At 51.4% G+C, this 17,764-nt stretch overlaps 1 protein-coding gene across 1 annotated transcript in view; it reads right to left on the bottom strand.

Moving 5' to 3' along the window:
* Positions 1-13,866: 13,866 nt before the first annotated feature.
* The window catches only part of LOC138638867 (putative nuclease HARBI1), a 42,324-nt gene continuing 38,426 nt past the window's right edge, over positions 13,867-17,764 (bottom strand). The window contains exon 2 of the mRNA XM_069728564.1: positions 13,867-15,196. Coding sequence (XP_069584665.1) covers positions 14,393-15,196 — 804 coding nt within the window. The 3' untranslated portion in view covers positions 13,867-14,392. The remainder of the gene's footprint in view (positions 15,197-17,764) is intronic.

Raw genomic sequence — 17,764 nt, 5'->3', positions numbered from 1 at the left:
GGACACCACGTCTCCCACTGTGAGATGGGAGGCCTTGAAGTGCGTTGTGAGAGGTGTTTTCATTTCCTATGGTGCCCGGCTGAAAAGGGAAAGAGCGGCGGAAATAATTAGCCTAACAGATCAAATCCATCAATTAGAAAACCAGCATAAGCGAGATCTCGATGCCAGTACTTTTGCCCGGCTTTCTTCAGTCAGGCAGAAATTATTGACTATTATAGATCAAAAATCTAAGTGCCTTAGGGAGAGATTCAGAAGCCGCTTCTACCAACTCGGCAACAAAAGTGGTAAACTCTTAGCCAGAGCTCTTAACAAACGCAATCCTAATACCTACATCCCTTTTATCAAAAACAAAGAGGGGAAAAAAGTGTTTAATACTAGAGATATCCTTTCCAACTTTAGCAGATATTACGAATCTCTGTACAACATAGCAGGACACTATAAAGATGCACCCCCACAATTTCTTCATAACAAAATTAAAGCATACTTGCAGGAACACAAATTTCCCACATTGCCTGAGAGTGACTTAGCTGATCTCGAAAGGGAATTTTCAAAGGAAGAGGTATCCGAAACAATTAGCGCCATAAAACAAGGGAAAAGCCCAGGCCCTGATGGGTTCTCAGCAGGCTTCTACAAATCATTCAATGTATCACTTTGCCCACTGTTCTTGGAGGCTTGTAATTTTGTCTCTCTTGGGGGTTCTTTCCCTACACAGTCACTTGCCGCTCACATCACGGTGCTTCCCAAACCTGTGTAACAATTATCGGCCGATCTCGTTGATAAACGTAGATATTAAAATATATGCTAAAATGTTGGCAAATAGATTATGCCCCCTTTTACCTAAACTAATAAATCAGGACCAGGTAGGATTCGTCCCAGGACGGGAGGCAAGAGATAACACAATCAGAACTATCTCTCTGCTTGACAGAGCGGGCAGAGAGGGGGACCCCCTGTGTATCATGTCAATTGACGCTGAAAAAGCTTTTGACTGGGTTCATTGGGATTTTATTTTTCAAACTCTAGAGGAAATAGGCCTAAAGGAAAATATGTTGCGCAGGATTTCTGCTCTATATACCTCTCCTAGTGCACAGGTCAAGGTTAACAGCGCACTCTCAACTGTGTTCCCGGTCAGAAATGGCACAAGGCAGGGGTGCCCTCTCTCTCCTCTCTTATATATACTAACAATGGAGCATTTGGCCGTGGCATTAAGAAATAATCCCTCAATTAAAGGGATAAAACTGCGTTCCGAAGAACACAAGATAGCACTTTTTGCAGATGATATTCTGCTATACATCACGTCTCCATCTACAAGCCTACCAAGCATTATTTCGGAACTGCACACATTTGGCCTCCTAAGTAATTTTAAAATGAACTCCCACAAATCCGAAATCTTAAACATCTCATTACAACTCCCCTTGGTCGAACAACTAAAGACGACCTTTCCATTTAAATGGCGCTTTGACTTCCTCACCTATTTAGGCATTAAAATTACAAGCCAGACATCCAAATTGTTCGAGACCAATTTTACAACAGCCCTATGAAAGGTCAATTTGGATCTAGAGAAATGGCATAGGCTCCAGTTGTCGTGGCTAGGTAGGATCAACGCAGTTAAAATGGACCTCCTACCGCGCCTCTTATACTTCTTCCAAACAATACCTCTATACCTGCCAGCTTCCTTCTTTTCCCGCCTTAAACAAATAATCACCCAGTTTATATGGTCTCACAGTCGGGCGCGCATTTCATACACGTTATTAAGTAGATCAAAGCTGACAGGTGGTCTAGGCCTCCCGGACCTTGCGATCTATAGTTACGCATCAATTGGAACATGTGTATTAGACCTCTACCATAACAAAAATAGCAAAAAATGGGTGAAGCTAGAGAATGATCTGAATGGTTGCGACTCTCAGGTTGTTCTCTGGTCCGGGGGTAGTGGAACGGGGTCAGGCGCCTACTTGCCCTTTCTTACACGAAACATATTGCTCCTCATTAAAAATAGAAACTCGGACCTTAAGATCACAACTCTCCCAGGCCCCTTGATCCCAATCTATGACAACCCTGCCTTCCCTGCAGGGTTAAGCAGAGAGACGTACTTAAACAAGAGAAAAGAATCCAAACCCATTCTTCATGATTATTTAAAAGAGACCGGGATGAAATCCCTTCAGGAACTCTTTCTGGAGGAGGAAGCACCCCCTGCCGATTGGTTCTTCTATGAACAACTTAAAAGTTTTATTCATGCGATCTCTAAACAAACCATTATTGGCAGGCCACTAACTCCTTTTGAGACGCTTTGTACATCAACAAACCCTCCGGATCATACTGTCTCATTGTTATATAAAATCTTCCAGGGGGGGAAGGGCTCCACTGCAGGGTTCACCAGTATTCTTCTCGAAATGGGAGGGCGAACTGGGAGGGCCACTGCTGCCTGAGGATAGAGAAAAAATTCTTCTCTTCACGTTTAGATCGTCACTATGTGCGGCTTCGCAGGAGAGGAGCTACAAGATCCTAACAAGATGGTACAGATGTCCCTCTATGGTGCATGCGGTATTCCCCACGACTCCTGACATTTGCTGGAGATGCCTAAAGGAGACAGGTTCCTATATTCACATTTGGTGGGACTGTCCCCCCATAAAAGCCCTATGGTTGGCCGTCTTTGAGCTCCACAACAAGATGTCTATCACACAGATCCAACCCTCTCCAAGCCTAGCATTACTATCCCTATGTGACTTGTCGATCTCTCGGTATAAGAAGGGCATCCTCAGACACTTTCTCACTGCGGTTAGGAACCTGATCCCACGCTTTTGGAAACAAGAAAAATTCCCCTCGTGTGCGGAGTTTGTGGCAGAGCTCAATGATATCTATAGAATGGAGCAATTAATAAATCAATCCCCAGGCAGTGTAGACAAAACCTATACTACACGGGCCCCCTGGATAGCTTTCAGGGAAACCCCTGACCTGGATCTTTGGATCTCTGGAGCCTGACGCAATGCACGACTTGCTCTCGTTTATTACTAGATCATTCTTCGGCTTGCGCCCTGGCTGCTGGGATGGGATGGTAGCCACACTTCCCTCCAATTTACCCCATTTCCCCACCCAATCCTCTCCTCTTCTTTCTACCCCCCTTTCTCTTCTTTATCTTAACCTCTTTGTTTGTCTTCCTACCCTCTACTAGTTTGAATAACCACTGCGACTACTGAATAATCATAATAAGACTTAGTATTGGTTGTTTGCCAATTCAGTTGTTCTTTTGTTAATACTCTATAATACCAATCAGTAGTATTATTCATTAGAATGTTAAAATGCAAGATGCTTGGTGTTGTTGTAACTTATCTCTTGATTAACAAGTATTTCTACTTGGTATCCTGCTGATATACTTGATTGTACTGTTCACCTTTATTCTTTTTGCTTCATTCAATAAACATGATTTATACAAAAGAGAATAAACGCAACACCAATGGTGAAAAAGCAAGCCATGCGTTGGCCAGGAATCGAACCCGGGTCAACTGCTTGGAAGGCAGCTATGCTCACCACTATACCACCAACGCTTACGTAAGCGCGCATTTTTTTTTTACATTTTCTGCAATAACAGTAAACGTTCTAGCAAAAACTTTCTATGTACATGGAGAATCAAACTGGGGAGAGTGAAAAAAGTTGTGATGTAGCACAATCCCAAGGAGAACCATTGACCTTTTATGGTTTGTTTATAGAAAATTTTGAGACGTCGTAAAGGCCTTCTGGTCCTTTAGCGGCACGAGTTGAACTGGGATTCAGGGTTTTAACCAGTGTTTTTTTGAGCCAATAGGGTTTGCTGTAGACAGGGGCATTTAGATGAAATGTAATGATGAAGAGTATAAAACACAACCGCTTAGCAGAGGATGGTTTCGATCCATCGACCTCTGGGTTATGGGCCCAGCACGCTTCCGCTGCGCCACTCTGCTTATGGTGGAGGATGCTCAGAGTTGTAGTCTAATTACTGCCTGCCTTCTGGTCTATGTCATGTAATTTATCAGCCATTTCTTATCTGTTGGCAACTAAATTATTCTTGGTGCTTTGCAAATATTTCTTTGTTTTTTGTTGAAAATCATGTCTCTGTGGCGCAATCGGTTAGCGCGCTCGGCTGTTCGAGTCCACCCAGGAACGTTGTACCCTTTTGCTTTTGTATTGCGGACTAACCCTACTAAGTTTCAAACAATAACTGATGAGCAGCAAATGGTTTAGATGAAGTGTTGAAAAAGCTAAGAACGCTTCTCTTCGCTTTTTTCTCCTTTTTGTGGTTGCTAAACTGTAAAAAGAGAGTAGAGCATGAGCTTGAACACAAAACATTAAAAGAGAATAAACGCAACACCAATGGTGAAAAAGCAAGCCATGCGTTGGCCGGGAATCGAACCCGGGTCAACTGCTTGGAAGGCAGCTATGCTCACCACTATACCACCAACGCTTACGTAAGCGCGCATTTTTTTTTACATTTTCTGCAATAACAGTGAACGTTCTAGCAAATCCTTTCTATGTACATGGAGAATCAAACTGGGGAGAGTGAAAAAAGTTGTGATGTAGCACAATCCCAAGGAGAACCATTGACCTTTTATGGTTTGTTTATAGAAAATTTTGAGACGTCGTAAAGGCCTTCTGGTCCTTTAGCGGCACGAGTTGAACTGGGATTCAGGGTTTTAACCAGTGTTTTTTTGAGCCAAAAGGGTTTGCTGTAGACAGGGGCATTTAGATGAAATGTAATGATGAAGAGTATAAAACACAACCGTTTAGCAGAGGATGGTTTCGATCCATCGACCTCTGGGTTATGGGCCCAGCACGCTTCCGCTGCGCCACTCTGCTTATGGTGGAGGATGCTCAGAGTTGAAGTCTAATTACTGCCTGCCTTCTGGTCTATGTCATGTAATTTATCAGCCATTTCTTATCTGTTGGCAACTAAATTATTCTTGGTGCTTTGCAAATGTTTGTTTGTTTTTGTTGAAAATCATGTCTCTGTGGCGCAATCGGTTAGCGCGTTCGGCTGTTAACCGAAAGGTTGGTGGTTCGAGTCCACCCAGGGACGTTGCACCCTTTTGCTTCAGTAGTAAGCTACAGTTGAAGAAGTTTTTGCATTGGTGCTAAGCATCTCCCTCAAGTAAAAGCCATTTTGCTGACGATGTTTTGAATTCACGAGACAAACTGGAGAAAAACCTTCTGGATGAGATAGGATAAACAAAACTTCCTTCGAGCCAGAATTGAACCAGAGACCTAAGGATTGCTAATTTAGAGCTACAGTCCTCCGCTCTACCAGCTGAGCTATCGAAGGATTGTTTCTGCTACTGTTGAAAGCCTACTAGGTTTGGCAATGGGCGCCACGAGCAGGTGGTAAAAATGATTCATTCAACCCAGCGAAAAAGGAATTCAGCAGTAGTATTGGAGAATGCGGGCATCGATCCCGCTACCTCTCGCATGCTAAGCGAGCGCTCTACCACTTGAGCTAATCCCCCAAACCTGAGAAACCTGTCAACAGTTTTACGACACACCAGGTCGCAATTTTCATATACAATCACACATGCCATTGGGTGCTTTTTTTCCCATTCTTGAAGAACATTCAAGGAGTCTACAATGTGATTGGTGCCCTACAAATACAGTTGAGCAACTTTCTAGCAAATCCTTTCTAAGTACATGGAGAATCAAACTGGAGAGAGTGAAAAAAGTTGTGATGTAGCACAATCCCAATCAGAACCATTGACCTTTTATGGGGGGATGATGATGAGGGGCTGTGTAGTATATGATGAAAGGCTGTATGGGGAATGGGGAGATAATGATGAGGTGTTGTGTAATGGATGATAAGAGGCTGTGTTAAGGCCCCGTCACACATAGCGAGATCGCTAGCAAGATCGCTGCTGAGTCACAAGTTTTGTGACGCAACAGCGATCTCAGTAGCGATCTCGCTATGTGTGACACGTACCAGCGATCAGGCCCCTGCTGTGAGATCGCTGGTCGTGTCGGAATGGCCTGGGCCATTTCTTGATCGTTGAGGTCCCGCTGACATTGCTGAATCGGTGTGTGTGACGCCGATTCAGCGATGTCTTCGCTGGTAACCAGGGTAAACATCATTTAAGTAAAAAAAACAAACGCTACATACTTACCTACCGCTGTCTGTCCTCGGCGCTCTGCTTCTCTGGTCTGGCTGTGAGCGGCGGGCAGCCGGAAAGCAGAGCGGTGACGTCACCGCTCTGCTTTCCGGCCGCTGTGCTCACAGCCAGAGCAGAGAAGCAGAGCGTCGAGGACAGACAGCGGTAGGTAAGTATGTAGCGTTTGTTTTTTTTACTTTAATGATGGTAACCAGGGTAAACATCGGGTTACTAAGCGCGACCCTGCGCTTAGTTACCCGATGTTTACCCTGGTTACCGGGGACCTCGGGATCGTTGGTCGCTGGAGAGCTGTCTGTGTGACAGCTCTCCAGCGACCAAACAGCGACGCTGCAGCGATCCGGATCGTTGTCGGTATCGCTGCAGCGTCACTATGTGTGACAGGGCCTTTAGGAATGGGGGGATGATGATGAGGGGCTGTGTAGTATATGATGAGAGGCTGTGTGGGTAATGGAGGGATAATGATGAGTGGCTGTGTAGTGCATGATATGAGGCTGTGTGGGGAATGGGGGATGATGATGAGGGGCTGTGTGGGGAATGGAGGGATGATGATGAGGGGCTGGGTAGTGGATGATGATAGGCTGTGTGGGGAATGGAGGGATGATGTGAGATTGTGTGGGGAATAGATGGATAATGATGAGGGGCTGTGTAGTGGATGATGCGATTCTGTGTGGGGAACGGGGGGATGATGAGGGGCTGTGTAGTGGATGATAAGAGGCTGTGTGGGGAATGGGGGATGATGAGGCGCTGTGTGGAGAGAAGGGGGGTGATGAGGGGATTTGGGGGAGAAGGGGGGTGATGAGGAGCTGTGTGGGTGATGATGAGGGCCTGTGTGGGGAATGGAGGGGATGATGATGGGCTGTGTAGTGGATGATAAGAGGCTGTGTGGGGAATGGGGGGATGATGAGGCGCTGTATGGAGAGAAGGGGGATGATGAGGGGATTTGGGGGAGAAGGGGGGTGATGAGGAGCTGTGTGGGTGATGATGAGGGCCTGTGTGGGGAATGGGGGGATGATGAGGGGCTCTGTGGAGAAGCGGGGTGATGAGGGCCTTTGTGGGGAATGGGGGGGTGATGAGGGTCTGTATGGGGGATGATGAGGGCCTGTGGGGAATGGGGGGGCTGTATGGGGAATGAGGGAGTGATGAGGGGCTGTGTGGGGAATGGGGGGGATGATGAGGGGCTGTGTGGGGGTGATGAGGGGCTGAGGGGGAGATGGGGTTGATGAGGGCCTGTGGTAGGATGAGATGGGGGTGATGAGGGGCTGTGTGGGGAATGGGGGGATTTATTGTGTGGGGAAAATTGGAGTGGGGATGGGGGATTTAATGTTTATGGGGAGATTTAATGTGTGGGGGAGATTTGAAGACCGAAAATGAAGAGCAAAGGGAGATGGGGGCATATATGAGGAAACAGTACGGGGAATGAGGGCATGTATGTGGACAGAGTGCGGGGAGTGAGGGTGATGGGATGTATACAGACACAGTATGGGGAGTCAGGTGAGCAGGCAGTATAGAAAGTGAGGGGGTAAATATATGAGGAGACAGTATGGTGCACACGGGGATGTGAGAGGAGATAGTATGAGGAGGAAGGGGAATAGTGTGAGGAGACAGTATGGGGGGAGAAAAGTGAGTGGGCACAGAATAGAAACTGAGTAGTGGGGGCGTAGCATGGGGGGACAGTGTAAGGGCACAGCCAGGAGGGGACAGTATACCAAGGAGGTTGAGTGTGATGAGAGTACAGTATAAATACTGGGCCCTATATGGGGACACAGTGTGAGAGGACAGTGTGAAAAGGGGGGCCGGTATAGAAAGGAGAGGTCAGTGTGAAGAGTATGTACCATAAAAGGGACAGTGTGGGGGTCATAGTTTATGCAGACAATATTGTGAGGGGCAATTTTTTATTCCGGAGCATTATAATGACACTTGTATCTTTAAGGGCATCATGTGGAGAATTTGTGCAAAAGAGCCGAGAAGATGGAAGTCTGCAGAGACGGCTGTGGATGAGAAAAAACTCATCATGGGGTCTGGACAAGATGAAGAAAAGAAGAACGGCTCCAGAGACGACGTCATCTATAAGGTTCCTGGATGTAAATGTTATTTGTGATACTAATTCTCATGTTTTTATTTATGTTAGGAGCATTAAAGGGGATGTCCAGGTTTGTGATGAGTCTGCAGTCATTCTTTGTGACTGCAGACTTCTGAGTTCTCAGAGTGCCCTCTGCACACTGTCAGGATTCTCTCATGATGGGGATTTACATACATGCGGTCACGTGCTGACTAGACATGTGTGGCCTCAGTCAATGAAAATGAGCTGAGTGAGGCCGGGCACGTCTAGGCGGAATGTGGTCAGAAGTATACAAATTACATGCTTGTGCTGACATGACTGTCCACCGGCAAGGGAGAATCCTAAAAGTGTGCAGTGCATGCGTTGTGAGAATTCAGAAGCTGCGATGTCAGGATTCAGCTCTGCAGGTTCCAGTAGTCATCACATGGACACTTCACTCATATGCGACTTTCATACTTCTGGTCCTGTGACATCGAGCTTCTCTTCTGCTTCTCTGTTTTCACTGAACATTGAGAGCATTAGGGAGAGGAGCTCGTGGGTACATGACTAAGTGCAAATCGCATATGTCCTGGGGGAACGCCAAAATTAATTCTTGCCCCGGGTGTCAGAAACCCTAGATACACCTCTGCTGGGCCCGCTGCAGTGATCCCAGTCCGGGTCTCGTGGCAGTGATCCCAGTCTGGGGCCTGCTGTAATGATCCCAGTCCAGGTCCCGCAGCAGTGATCCCAGTCCGGGGCCCGCTGTAATGATCCCAGTCCGGGGCCCGCTGCACTGATCCCAGTCTGGGGCCCGCTGCACTGATCCCAGTCCGGGTCTCGTGGCAGTGATCCCAGTCTGGGGCCTGCTGTAATGATCCCAGTCCAGGTCCCGCAGCAGTGATCCCAGTCCGGGGCCCGCTGTAATGATCCCAGTCCAGCGCCCGCTGCACTGATCCCAGTCCAGCGCCCGCTGTAATGATCCCAGTCCGGGTCTCGTGGCAGTGATCCCATTCCAGGTCCCGCAGCAGTGATCCCAGTCTGGGGCCTGCTGTAATGATCCCAGTCCGGGTCTCGCGGCAGTGATCCCAGTCCGGGGCCCGCTGTAATGATCCCAGTCCGGGGCCCGCTGTAATGATCCCAGTCCGGGGCCCGCTGTAATGATCCCAGTCCGGGGCCCGCTGTAATGATCCCAGTCCGGGGCCCGCTGTAATGATCCCAGTCCGGGGCCCGCTGTAATGATGCCAGTCCGGGGCCCGCTGTAATGATCCCAGTCCGGGTCTCGTGGCAGTGATCCCAGTCCAGGTCCCGCAGCAGTGATCCCAGTCTGGGGCCTGCTGTAATGATCCCAGTCCGGGTCTCGCGGCAGTGATCCCAGTCCGGGGCCCGCTGTAATGATCCCAGTCCGGGGCCCGCTGTAATGATCCCAGTCCGGGGCCCGCTGTAATGATCCCAGTCCGGGGCCCGCTGTAATGATCCCAGTCCGGGTCTCGTGGCAGTGATCCCAGTCCAGGTCCCGCAGCAGTGATCCCAGTCCGGGGCCCGCTGCACTGATCCCAGTCCAGCGCCCGCTGTAATGATCCCAGTCCGGGTCTCGTGGCAGTGATCCCAGTCCAGGTCCCGCAGCAGTGATCCCAGTCCGGGGCCCGCTGTAATGATCCCAGTCCGGGTCTCGCGGCAGTGATCCCAGTCTGGGGCCTGCTGTAATGATCCCAGTCCAGGTCCCGCAGCAGTGATCCCAGTCCGGGGCCCGCTGTAATGATCCCAGTCCGGGGCCCGCTGCACTGATCCCAGTCTGGGGCCCGCTGCACTGATCCCAGTCCGGGTCTCGTGGCAGTGATCCCAGTCTGGGGCCTGCTGTAATGATCCCAGTCCAGGTCCCGCAGCAGTGATCCCAGTCCGGGGCCCGCTGTAATGATCCCAGTCCAGCGCCCGCTGCACTGATCCCAGTCCAGCGCCCGCTGTAATGATCCCAGTCCGGGTCTCGTGGCAGTGATCCCATTCCAGGTCCCGCAGCAGTGATCCCAGTCTGGGGCCTGCTGTAATGATCCCAGTCCGGGTCTCGCGGCAGTGATCCCAGTCCGGGGCCCGCTGTAATGATCCCAGTCCGGGGCCCGCTGTAATGATCCCAGTCCGGGGCCCGCTGTAATGATCCCAGTCCGGGGCCCGCTGTAATGATGCCAGTCCGGGGCCCGCTGTAATGATCCCAGTCCGGGTCTCGTGGCAGTGATCCCAGTCCAGGTCCCGCAGCAGTGATCCCAGTCTGGGGCCTGCTGTAATGATCCCAGTCCGGGTCTCGCGGCAGTGATCCCAGTCCGGGGCCCGCTGTAATGATCCCAGTCCGGGGCCCGCTGTAATGATCCCAGTCCGGGGCCCGCTGTAATGATCCCAGTCCGGGGCCCGCTGTAATGATCCCAGTCCGGGTCTCGTGGCAGTGATCCCAGTCCAGGTCCCGCAGCAGTGATCCCAGTCCGGGGCCCGCTGTAATGATCCCAGTCCGGGTCTCGCGGCAGTGATCCCAGTCTGGGGCCTGCTGTAATGATCCCAGTCCAGGTCCCGCAGCAGTGATCCCAGTCCGGGGCCCGCTGTAATGATCCCAGTCCGGGGCCCGCTGCACTGATCCCAGTCCGGGGCCCGCTGCACTGATCCCAGTCCGGGTCTCGTGGCAGTGATCCCAGTCCAGGTCCCGCAGCAGTGATCCCAGTCCGGGGCCCGCTGTAATGATCCCAGTCCAGCGCCCGCTGCACTGATCCCAGTCCAGCGCCCGCTGTAATGATCCCAGTCCGGGTCTCGTGGCAGTGATCCCAGTCCAGGTCCCGCAGCAGTGATCCCAGTCTGGGGCCTGCTGTAATGATCCCAGTCCGGGTCTCGCGGCAGTGATCCCAGTCCGGGGCCCGCTGTAATGATCCCAGTCCAGCGCCCGCTGTAATGATCCCAGTCCGGGTCTCGTGGCAGTGATCCCAGTCCAGGTCCCGCAGCAGTGATCCCAGTCTGGGGCCTGCTGTAATGATCCCAGTCCGGGTCTCGCGGCAGTGATCCCAGTCCGGGGCCCGCTGTAATGATCCCAGTCCGGGGCCCGCTGTAATGATCCCAGTCCGGGGCCCGCTGTAATGATCCCAGTCCGGGGCCCGCTGTAATGATCCCAGTCCGGGGCCCGCTGTAATGATCCCAGTCCGGGGCCTGCTGTAATGATCCCAGTCCGGGTCTCGCGGCAGTGATCCCAGTCCGGGGCCCGCTGTAATGATCCCAGTCCGGGTCTCGCGGCAGTGATCCCAGTCCGGGGCCCGCTGTAATGATCCCAGTCCGGGTCTCGCGGCAGTGATCCCAGTCCAGCGCCCGCTGTAATGATCCCAGTCCGGGGCCCGCTGTAATGATCCCAGTCCGGGGCCCGCTGTAATGATCCCAGTCCGGGCCCGCTGTAATGATCCCAGTCCGGGGCCCGCTCTAATGATCCCAGTCCTGGGCCCGCTGTAATGATCCCAGTCCTGGGCCCGCTGTAATGATCCCAGTCCGGGGCCCGCTGTAATGATCCCAGTCCGGGGCCCGCTCTAATGATCCCAGTCCTGGGCCCGCTGTAATGATCCCAGTCCTGGGCCCGCTGTAATGATCCCAGTCCTGGGCCCGCTGTAATGATCCCAGTCCTGGGCCCGCTGTAATGATCCCAGTCCGGGGCCCCCCGTAATGATCCCAGTCTGGAGCCCGCATTTCAGCCATACAGGCATATTTACTAGGTTGGGTCAGATCAGAACTGGGCTCCCTGGCACTTTTAGGAGCGGATCTTCCCCACCTCAGTGAGCTCTAGCATCCACTCCAGGTGTGCAATGCTCCGCAGTGTTTCCAGCTGCAGATTTAGATTATCTGGACGTCCAAACATGTAACTTGCTGACACTGAACGCAGATATATTCACCCTCAAACAGCTGGTCAAGGCCTGCAGACGTCTCACAAGATATGTGCTTCATGGACAATGCAACCTACTAAATAGGGAGAAACCGTATAAATAAAAGCAGAGAAACAATGGAAAAAAGCTCAGGAAAATGTTAGTTCTTGTGTTAATCTATGATATTGTGCTTCGATATGTGCAGTTATCTGCAGCCCTCGCTCAGCCAAGCGGTCTCGTAGGCTCTGGAACGTGTGCACCAAACAACCACCATCTACATCACAGACTGCTCACACTTCAGCTCTGGGAACGGACGGCTCCTCATAGTGTTCTAATAACATCCCTAACCATTGCCATCATCACACAAGAGCTGTCCAGGTGCCCGGTGTGCAGGTCCGGGGAGGTCACGTCTAACATTTAATGTCACTTTTATATCAACTGGAAAACCACCCTCACCTTTCATTACATAGAGGCCAAAACGTCACATCTTCCATACTTGGGGTGTATCAGTCAGAAATTAAGTCAGTGGGGCAGAATTCTTATTGAGATGATGATGCTGTGTCGTGTCCAGACACTTCAATAGTAAAACATGATGGGGACAACTGATTCTCCAAGTCAATGACCTGGACAGAGGTAAGGCTAGGGTCACATTGCGTTAGTGCAATCCGTTTAGCGCTAGCGGATTGCGCTAACGCAATGTTTTTTATTGGGCTGCGGTCGGGTTCGCAGTAACGTCCCCGCTCTCGCAGATCACCGATCTGCGAGAGCGGGGAACGGACCGCGGGCGCGCCTCGGACGCTGCAAGTAGCGTCCGCGGCGTGCCAGGAATCACCGGCGCGTCGCTAGCACGTGCCGAACATGGCACGCGCTAGTGAAGCGCGTTCCCATTGCCTTCAATGGGCGCGTTAACGGCCACGTTGCACGGCGTTAATTTCGCCGTGCAACGCTGTCCGTTAAACGCGGTCCCATAACGCAATGGGAACCCAGCCTAAGAATTAAGGTACCTTCACACTGAACGATATCGCTAGTGATCCGTGACGTTGCAGCGTCCTGGCTAGCGATATCGTTGTGTTTAACAGGCAGCAGCGATCTGGATCCTGCTGTGACATCGTTGGTCGCTGCAGAAAGTCCAGAACTTTATTTTGTCTCTGGATCTCCCGCAGACATCGCTGAATCGGCGTGTGTGACGCCGATTCAGCGATGTCTTCACTGGTAACCAGGGTAAACATTGGGTTACTAAGCGCAGGGCCGCGCTTAGTAACCCGATGTTTACCCTGGTTACCAGCGTAAAAGTAAAAAAAAAAAAACACTACATACTTACCTTCCGCTGTCTGTCCCCCGCTGTGCTTCTTTGCACTGTGAGCGCCGGCCAGCCGGAAAGCAGAGCACAGCGGTGACGTCACCACTCTGCTTTCCGGCCGCTGTGCTTACACAGTGCAGAGAAGCAGAACGCCGGAGGACAGACAGTGGAAGGTAAGTATGTAGTGTTTGTTTTTTTTACTTTTATGCTGGTAACCAGGGTAAACATCGGGTTACTAAGCGCGGCCCTGCGCTTAGTAACCTGATGTTTACCCTGGTTACCAGGGGACTGGCATAGTTGGTCGCTGGAGAGCTGTCTGTGTGACAGCTCTCCAGCGACCACACAGCGACGCAGCAGCGATCGGGATCGTTGTCTGGATCGCTGCAGCGTCGCTAAATGTGAAGGTACCTTTAGTCTAAAGCCCTCTAAGGTGGTGTTGTCCCATGCACCTCTGCACAACCATCATGGCCAGTCAGTGGTTGCAGTGGTCACATGATGTCACCACGTCAAGAAACAACAGAGAAACCACAGCGCTAAATTGGCAAAGGACTAAGATTTAATGTATTGTCTTAAACGATGTTGCCAGGGCCATGATGTTGAGCAACTTTGCTTAGGACATGTCATCAATATAGAATCAGTAAGGATCTAGCAGCCGACACCATAGCCGATCAGCTGATACTCGGAGCAGTGGCCCCTGGGCCGGTACAGCACCGCTCCACACACCACGTAGTGGCCATTCTCCGGTACTACAGCTCAGATCACCTTCCAATACATAAAAACGAAGCTGCAGTACCAGAAGATGGCCACTACATGGCGTGTCGAGCTGTGTGGTTCCAGATGAGTTACATTCAGTTAAACCACGGAGATCAGGAACTGATGGTGCAACCTATAAGATTACGCTATACAGACGGCATATCTATTCACTGATAAGATGCCTAGAGAACAGATCAATTTTACATTTTGGACTGTTATTGATAAAAGACAAACATATTGAGGGCAATAAGTCCTAACACTGTCACTGCTGGCACCTCCCAGATCCCATCTCTGGAGAAGTCCTGCTCTACACCATTTCATCCTGCCAGGCTACAGCGCCCGGACCGTTGAAGTATTCCATGTACCGGTCTCTATTCTTCTTGATGTCACCACTTGGCTTCAGCTGCGGTTGAATAGGTTGCAGTGGGGTAAGTCCGGGAGGACCAGACCTCCATTCGCCTGGTATGACAGACCCATCGTCGGGGTTCTCCCGGTCCAACAAACTTGCCGGTGCGTATTCAGCGTGGTCATTCCTTCTCAAGTAGTTGTGGAGCAAACAACAAGCCATAACGACCAGCTCTATCTTGTAGGGAGACAAGTTTATCGTCGTGTGAAAAATCCGAAATCGGCTCAATAGAAGACCAAAGGCGTTTTCCACCACTCGATTGGCCCTGGACAGTCGATAGTTGAATATCTTCTTTTGTTCAGATATTGTTTTTGGTGGAAAAGGGGTCAGCAAGTGTTCATGTAGCGCAAAGGACTCGTCCGTCACAAACACAAAGTTAAGACCCTCTTTAGTTTCACTGGTCGTGGGGAGATTTAACATGTTCTCCTTTAATTTATGGTAGAAGTGGGTTTGCTCTATCACCCCCCCATCGGACATCCTTCCGTTTTTGCCCACGTCGATCATAATAAACTCATGTTCCGCATTTACAATGGCCATAAGCACGATGCTGAAGAATCCCTTGTAGTTGTAGTAGAAGGAGCCGCTGTGCGGGGGAGGGTTGATGCGCACGTGTCTCCCGCCTAAGGCTCCTCCACAGTTCGGAAAGTTCCAGAAGTCATCAAACTGTTTGGCAACGTCCATCCACTGTTCAGGTTTGGTAGGAAACTGAAATAGAACAGAATGTTAGAAAGGTGTAAAGCTCAATATACACGTGAGACAGCAGGAAAAAGATAGCGACAATCCAAAAAATGTGCCATTATTCACAATATCATCCACTTCATCCCTCCATAACAATGTCAGTCACAGCTCCCTCCACAATGCCCCTCCATAACAATGCCAGTCACAGCTCCCTCCACAATGTCCCTCCATAACAGTGCCAGTCACAGCTCCCTCCACAATGCCCCTCCATAACAGTGCGAGTCACAGCTCCCTCCACAATGCCCCTCCATAACAGTGCCAGTCACAGCTCCCTCCACAATGCCCCTCCATAACAGTGCCAGTCACAGCTCCCTCCACAATGTCCCTCCATAACAGTGCCAGTCACAGCTCCCTCCACAATGCCCCTCCATAACAATGCCAGTCACAGCTCCAACCACAAGGCCCCTCCATAACAGTGCCAGTCACAGCTCCCTCCACAATGCCCCTCCATAACAGTGCCAGTCACAGCTCCCTCCACAATGCCCCTCCATAACAGTGCCAGTCACAGCTCCCTCCACAATGTCCCTCCATAACAGTGCCAGTCACAGCTCCCTCCACAATGTCCCTCCATAACAGTGCGAGTCACAGCTCCCTCCACAATGTCCCTCCATAACAATGCCAGTCACAGCTCCCTCCACAATGTCCCTCCATAACAGTGCCAGTCACAGCTCCCACCACAAGGCCCCTCCATAACAGTGCCAGTCACAGCTCCCTCCACAATGTCCCTCCATAACAATGCCAGTCACAGCTCCCTCCACAATGTCCCTCCATAACAGTGCCAGTCACAGCTCCCTCCACAATGTCCCTCCATAACAGTGCCAGTCACAGCTCCCACCACAAGGCCCCTCCATAACAGTGCCAGTCACAGCTCCCTCCACAATGTCCCTCCATAACAGTGCCAGTCACAGCTCCCTCCACAATGCCCCTCCATAACAGTGCCAGTCACAGCTCCCTCCACAATGTCCCTCCATAACAGTGCCAGTCACAGCTCCCTCCACAATGCCCCTCCATAACAGTGCCAGTCACAGCTCCCTCCACAATGTCCCTCCATAACAGTGCCAGTCACAGCTCCCTCCACAATGTCCCTCCATAACAGTGCGAGTCACAGCTCCCTCCACAATGTCCCTCCATAACAATGCCAGTCACAGCTCCCTCCACAGTGCCCCTCCATAACAGTGCCAGTCACAGCTCCCTCCACAATGTCCCTCCATAACAGTGCCAGTCACAGCTCCCACCACAAGGCCCCTCCATAACAGTGCCAGTCACAGCTCCCTCCACAATGTCCCTCCATAACAGTGCCAGTCACAGCTCCCTCCACAATGCCCCTCCATAACAGTGCCAGTCACAGCTCCCTCCACAATGTCCCTCCATAACAGTGCCAGTCACAGCTCCCTCCACAATGCCCCTCCATAACAGTGCCAGTCACAGCTCCCTCCACAATGCCCCTCCATAACAGTGCCAGTCACAGCTCCCTCCACAATGCCCCTCCATAACAGTGCCAGTCACAGCTCCCACCACAATGCCCCTCCATAACAGTGCCAGTCACAGCTCCCTCCACAATGCCCCTCCATAACAGTGCCAGTCACAGCTCCCACCACAATGCCCCTCCATAACAGTGCCAGTCACAGCTCCCACCACAACGCCCCTCCATAACAGTGCCAGTCACAGCTCCCTCCACAACGTCCCTCCATAACAGTGCCAGTCACAGCTCCCTCCACAATGCCCCTCCATAACAGTGCCAGTCACAGCTCCCTCCACAATGTCCCTCCATAACAGTGCCAGTCACAGCTCCCTCCACAACGTCCCTCCATAACAGTGCCAGTCACAGCTCCCTCCACAATGCCCCTCCATAACAGTGCCAGTCACAGCTCCCTCCACAAAGTCCCTCCATAACAGTGCCAGTCACAGCTCCCTCCACAATGCTCCTCCATAACAGTGCCAGTCACAGCTCCCTCCACAACGTCCCTCCATAACAGTGCCAGTCACAGCTCCCTCCACAACGTCCCTCCATAACAGTGCCAGTCACAGCTCCCTCCACAATGCCCCTCCATAACAGTGCCAGTCACAGCTCCCTCCACAAAGTCCCTCCATAACAGTGCCAGTCACAGCTCCCTCCACAATGCTCCTCCATAACAGTGCCAGTCACAGCTCCCTCCACAACGTCCCTCCATAACAGTGCCAGTCACAGCTCCCTCCACAACGTCCCTCCATAACAGTGCCAGTCACAGCTCCCTCCACAATGCCCCTCCATAACAGTGCCAGTCACAGCTCCCTCCACAATGCCCCTCCATAACAGTGCCAGTCACAGCTCCCTCCACAACGTCCCTCCATAACAGTGCCAGTCACAGCTCCCTCCACAACGTCCCTCCATAACAGTGCCAGTCACAGCTCCCTCCACAATGCCCCTCCATAACAGTGCCAGTCACAGCTCCCTCCACAAAGTCCCTCCATAACAGTGCCAGTCACAGCTCCCTCCACAATGCTCCTCCATAACAGTGCCAGTCACAGCTCCCTCCACAACGTCCCTCCATAACA

Source organism: Ranitomeya imitator, chromosome 5 (assembly GCF_032444005.1).
Source record: "Ranitomeya imitator isolate aRanImi1 chromosome 5, aRanImi1.pri, whole genome shotgun sequence".
NCBI lineage: Eukaryota > Metazoa > Chordata > Amphibia > Anura > Dendrobatidae > Ranitomeya > Ranitomeya imitator.
This window is presented reverse-complemented; position numbering and strand designations above follow the sequence as displayed.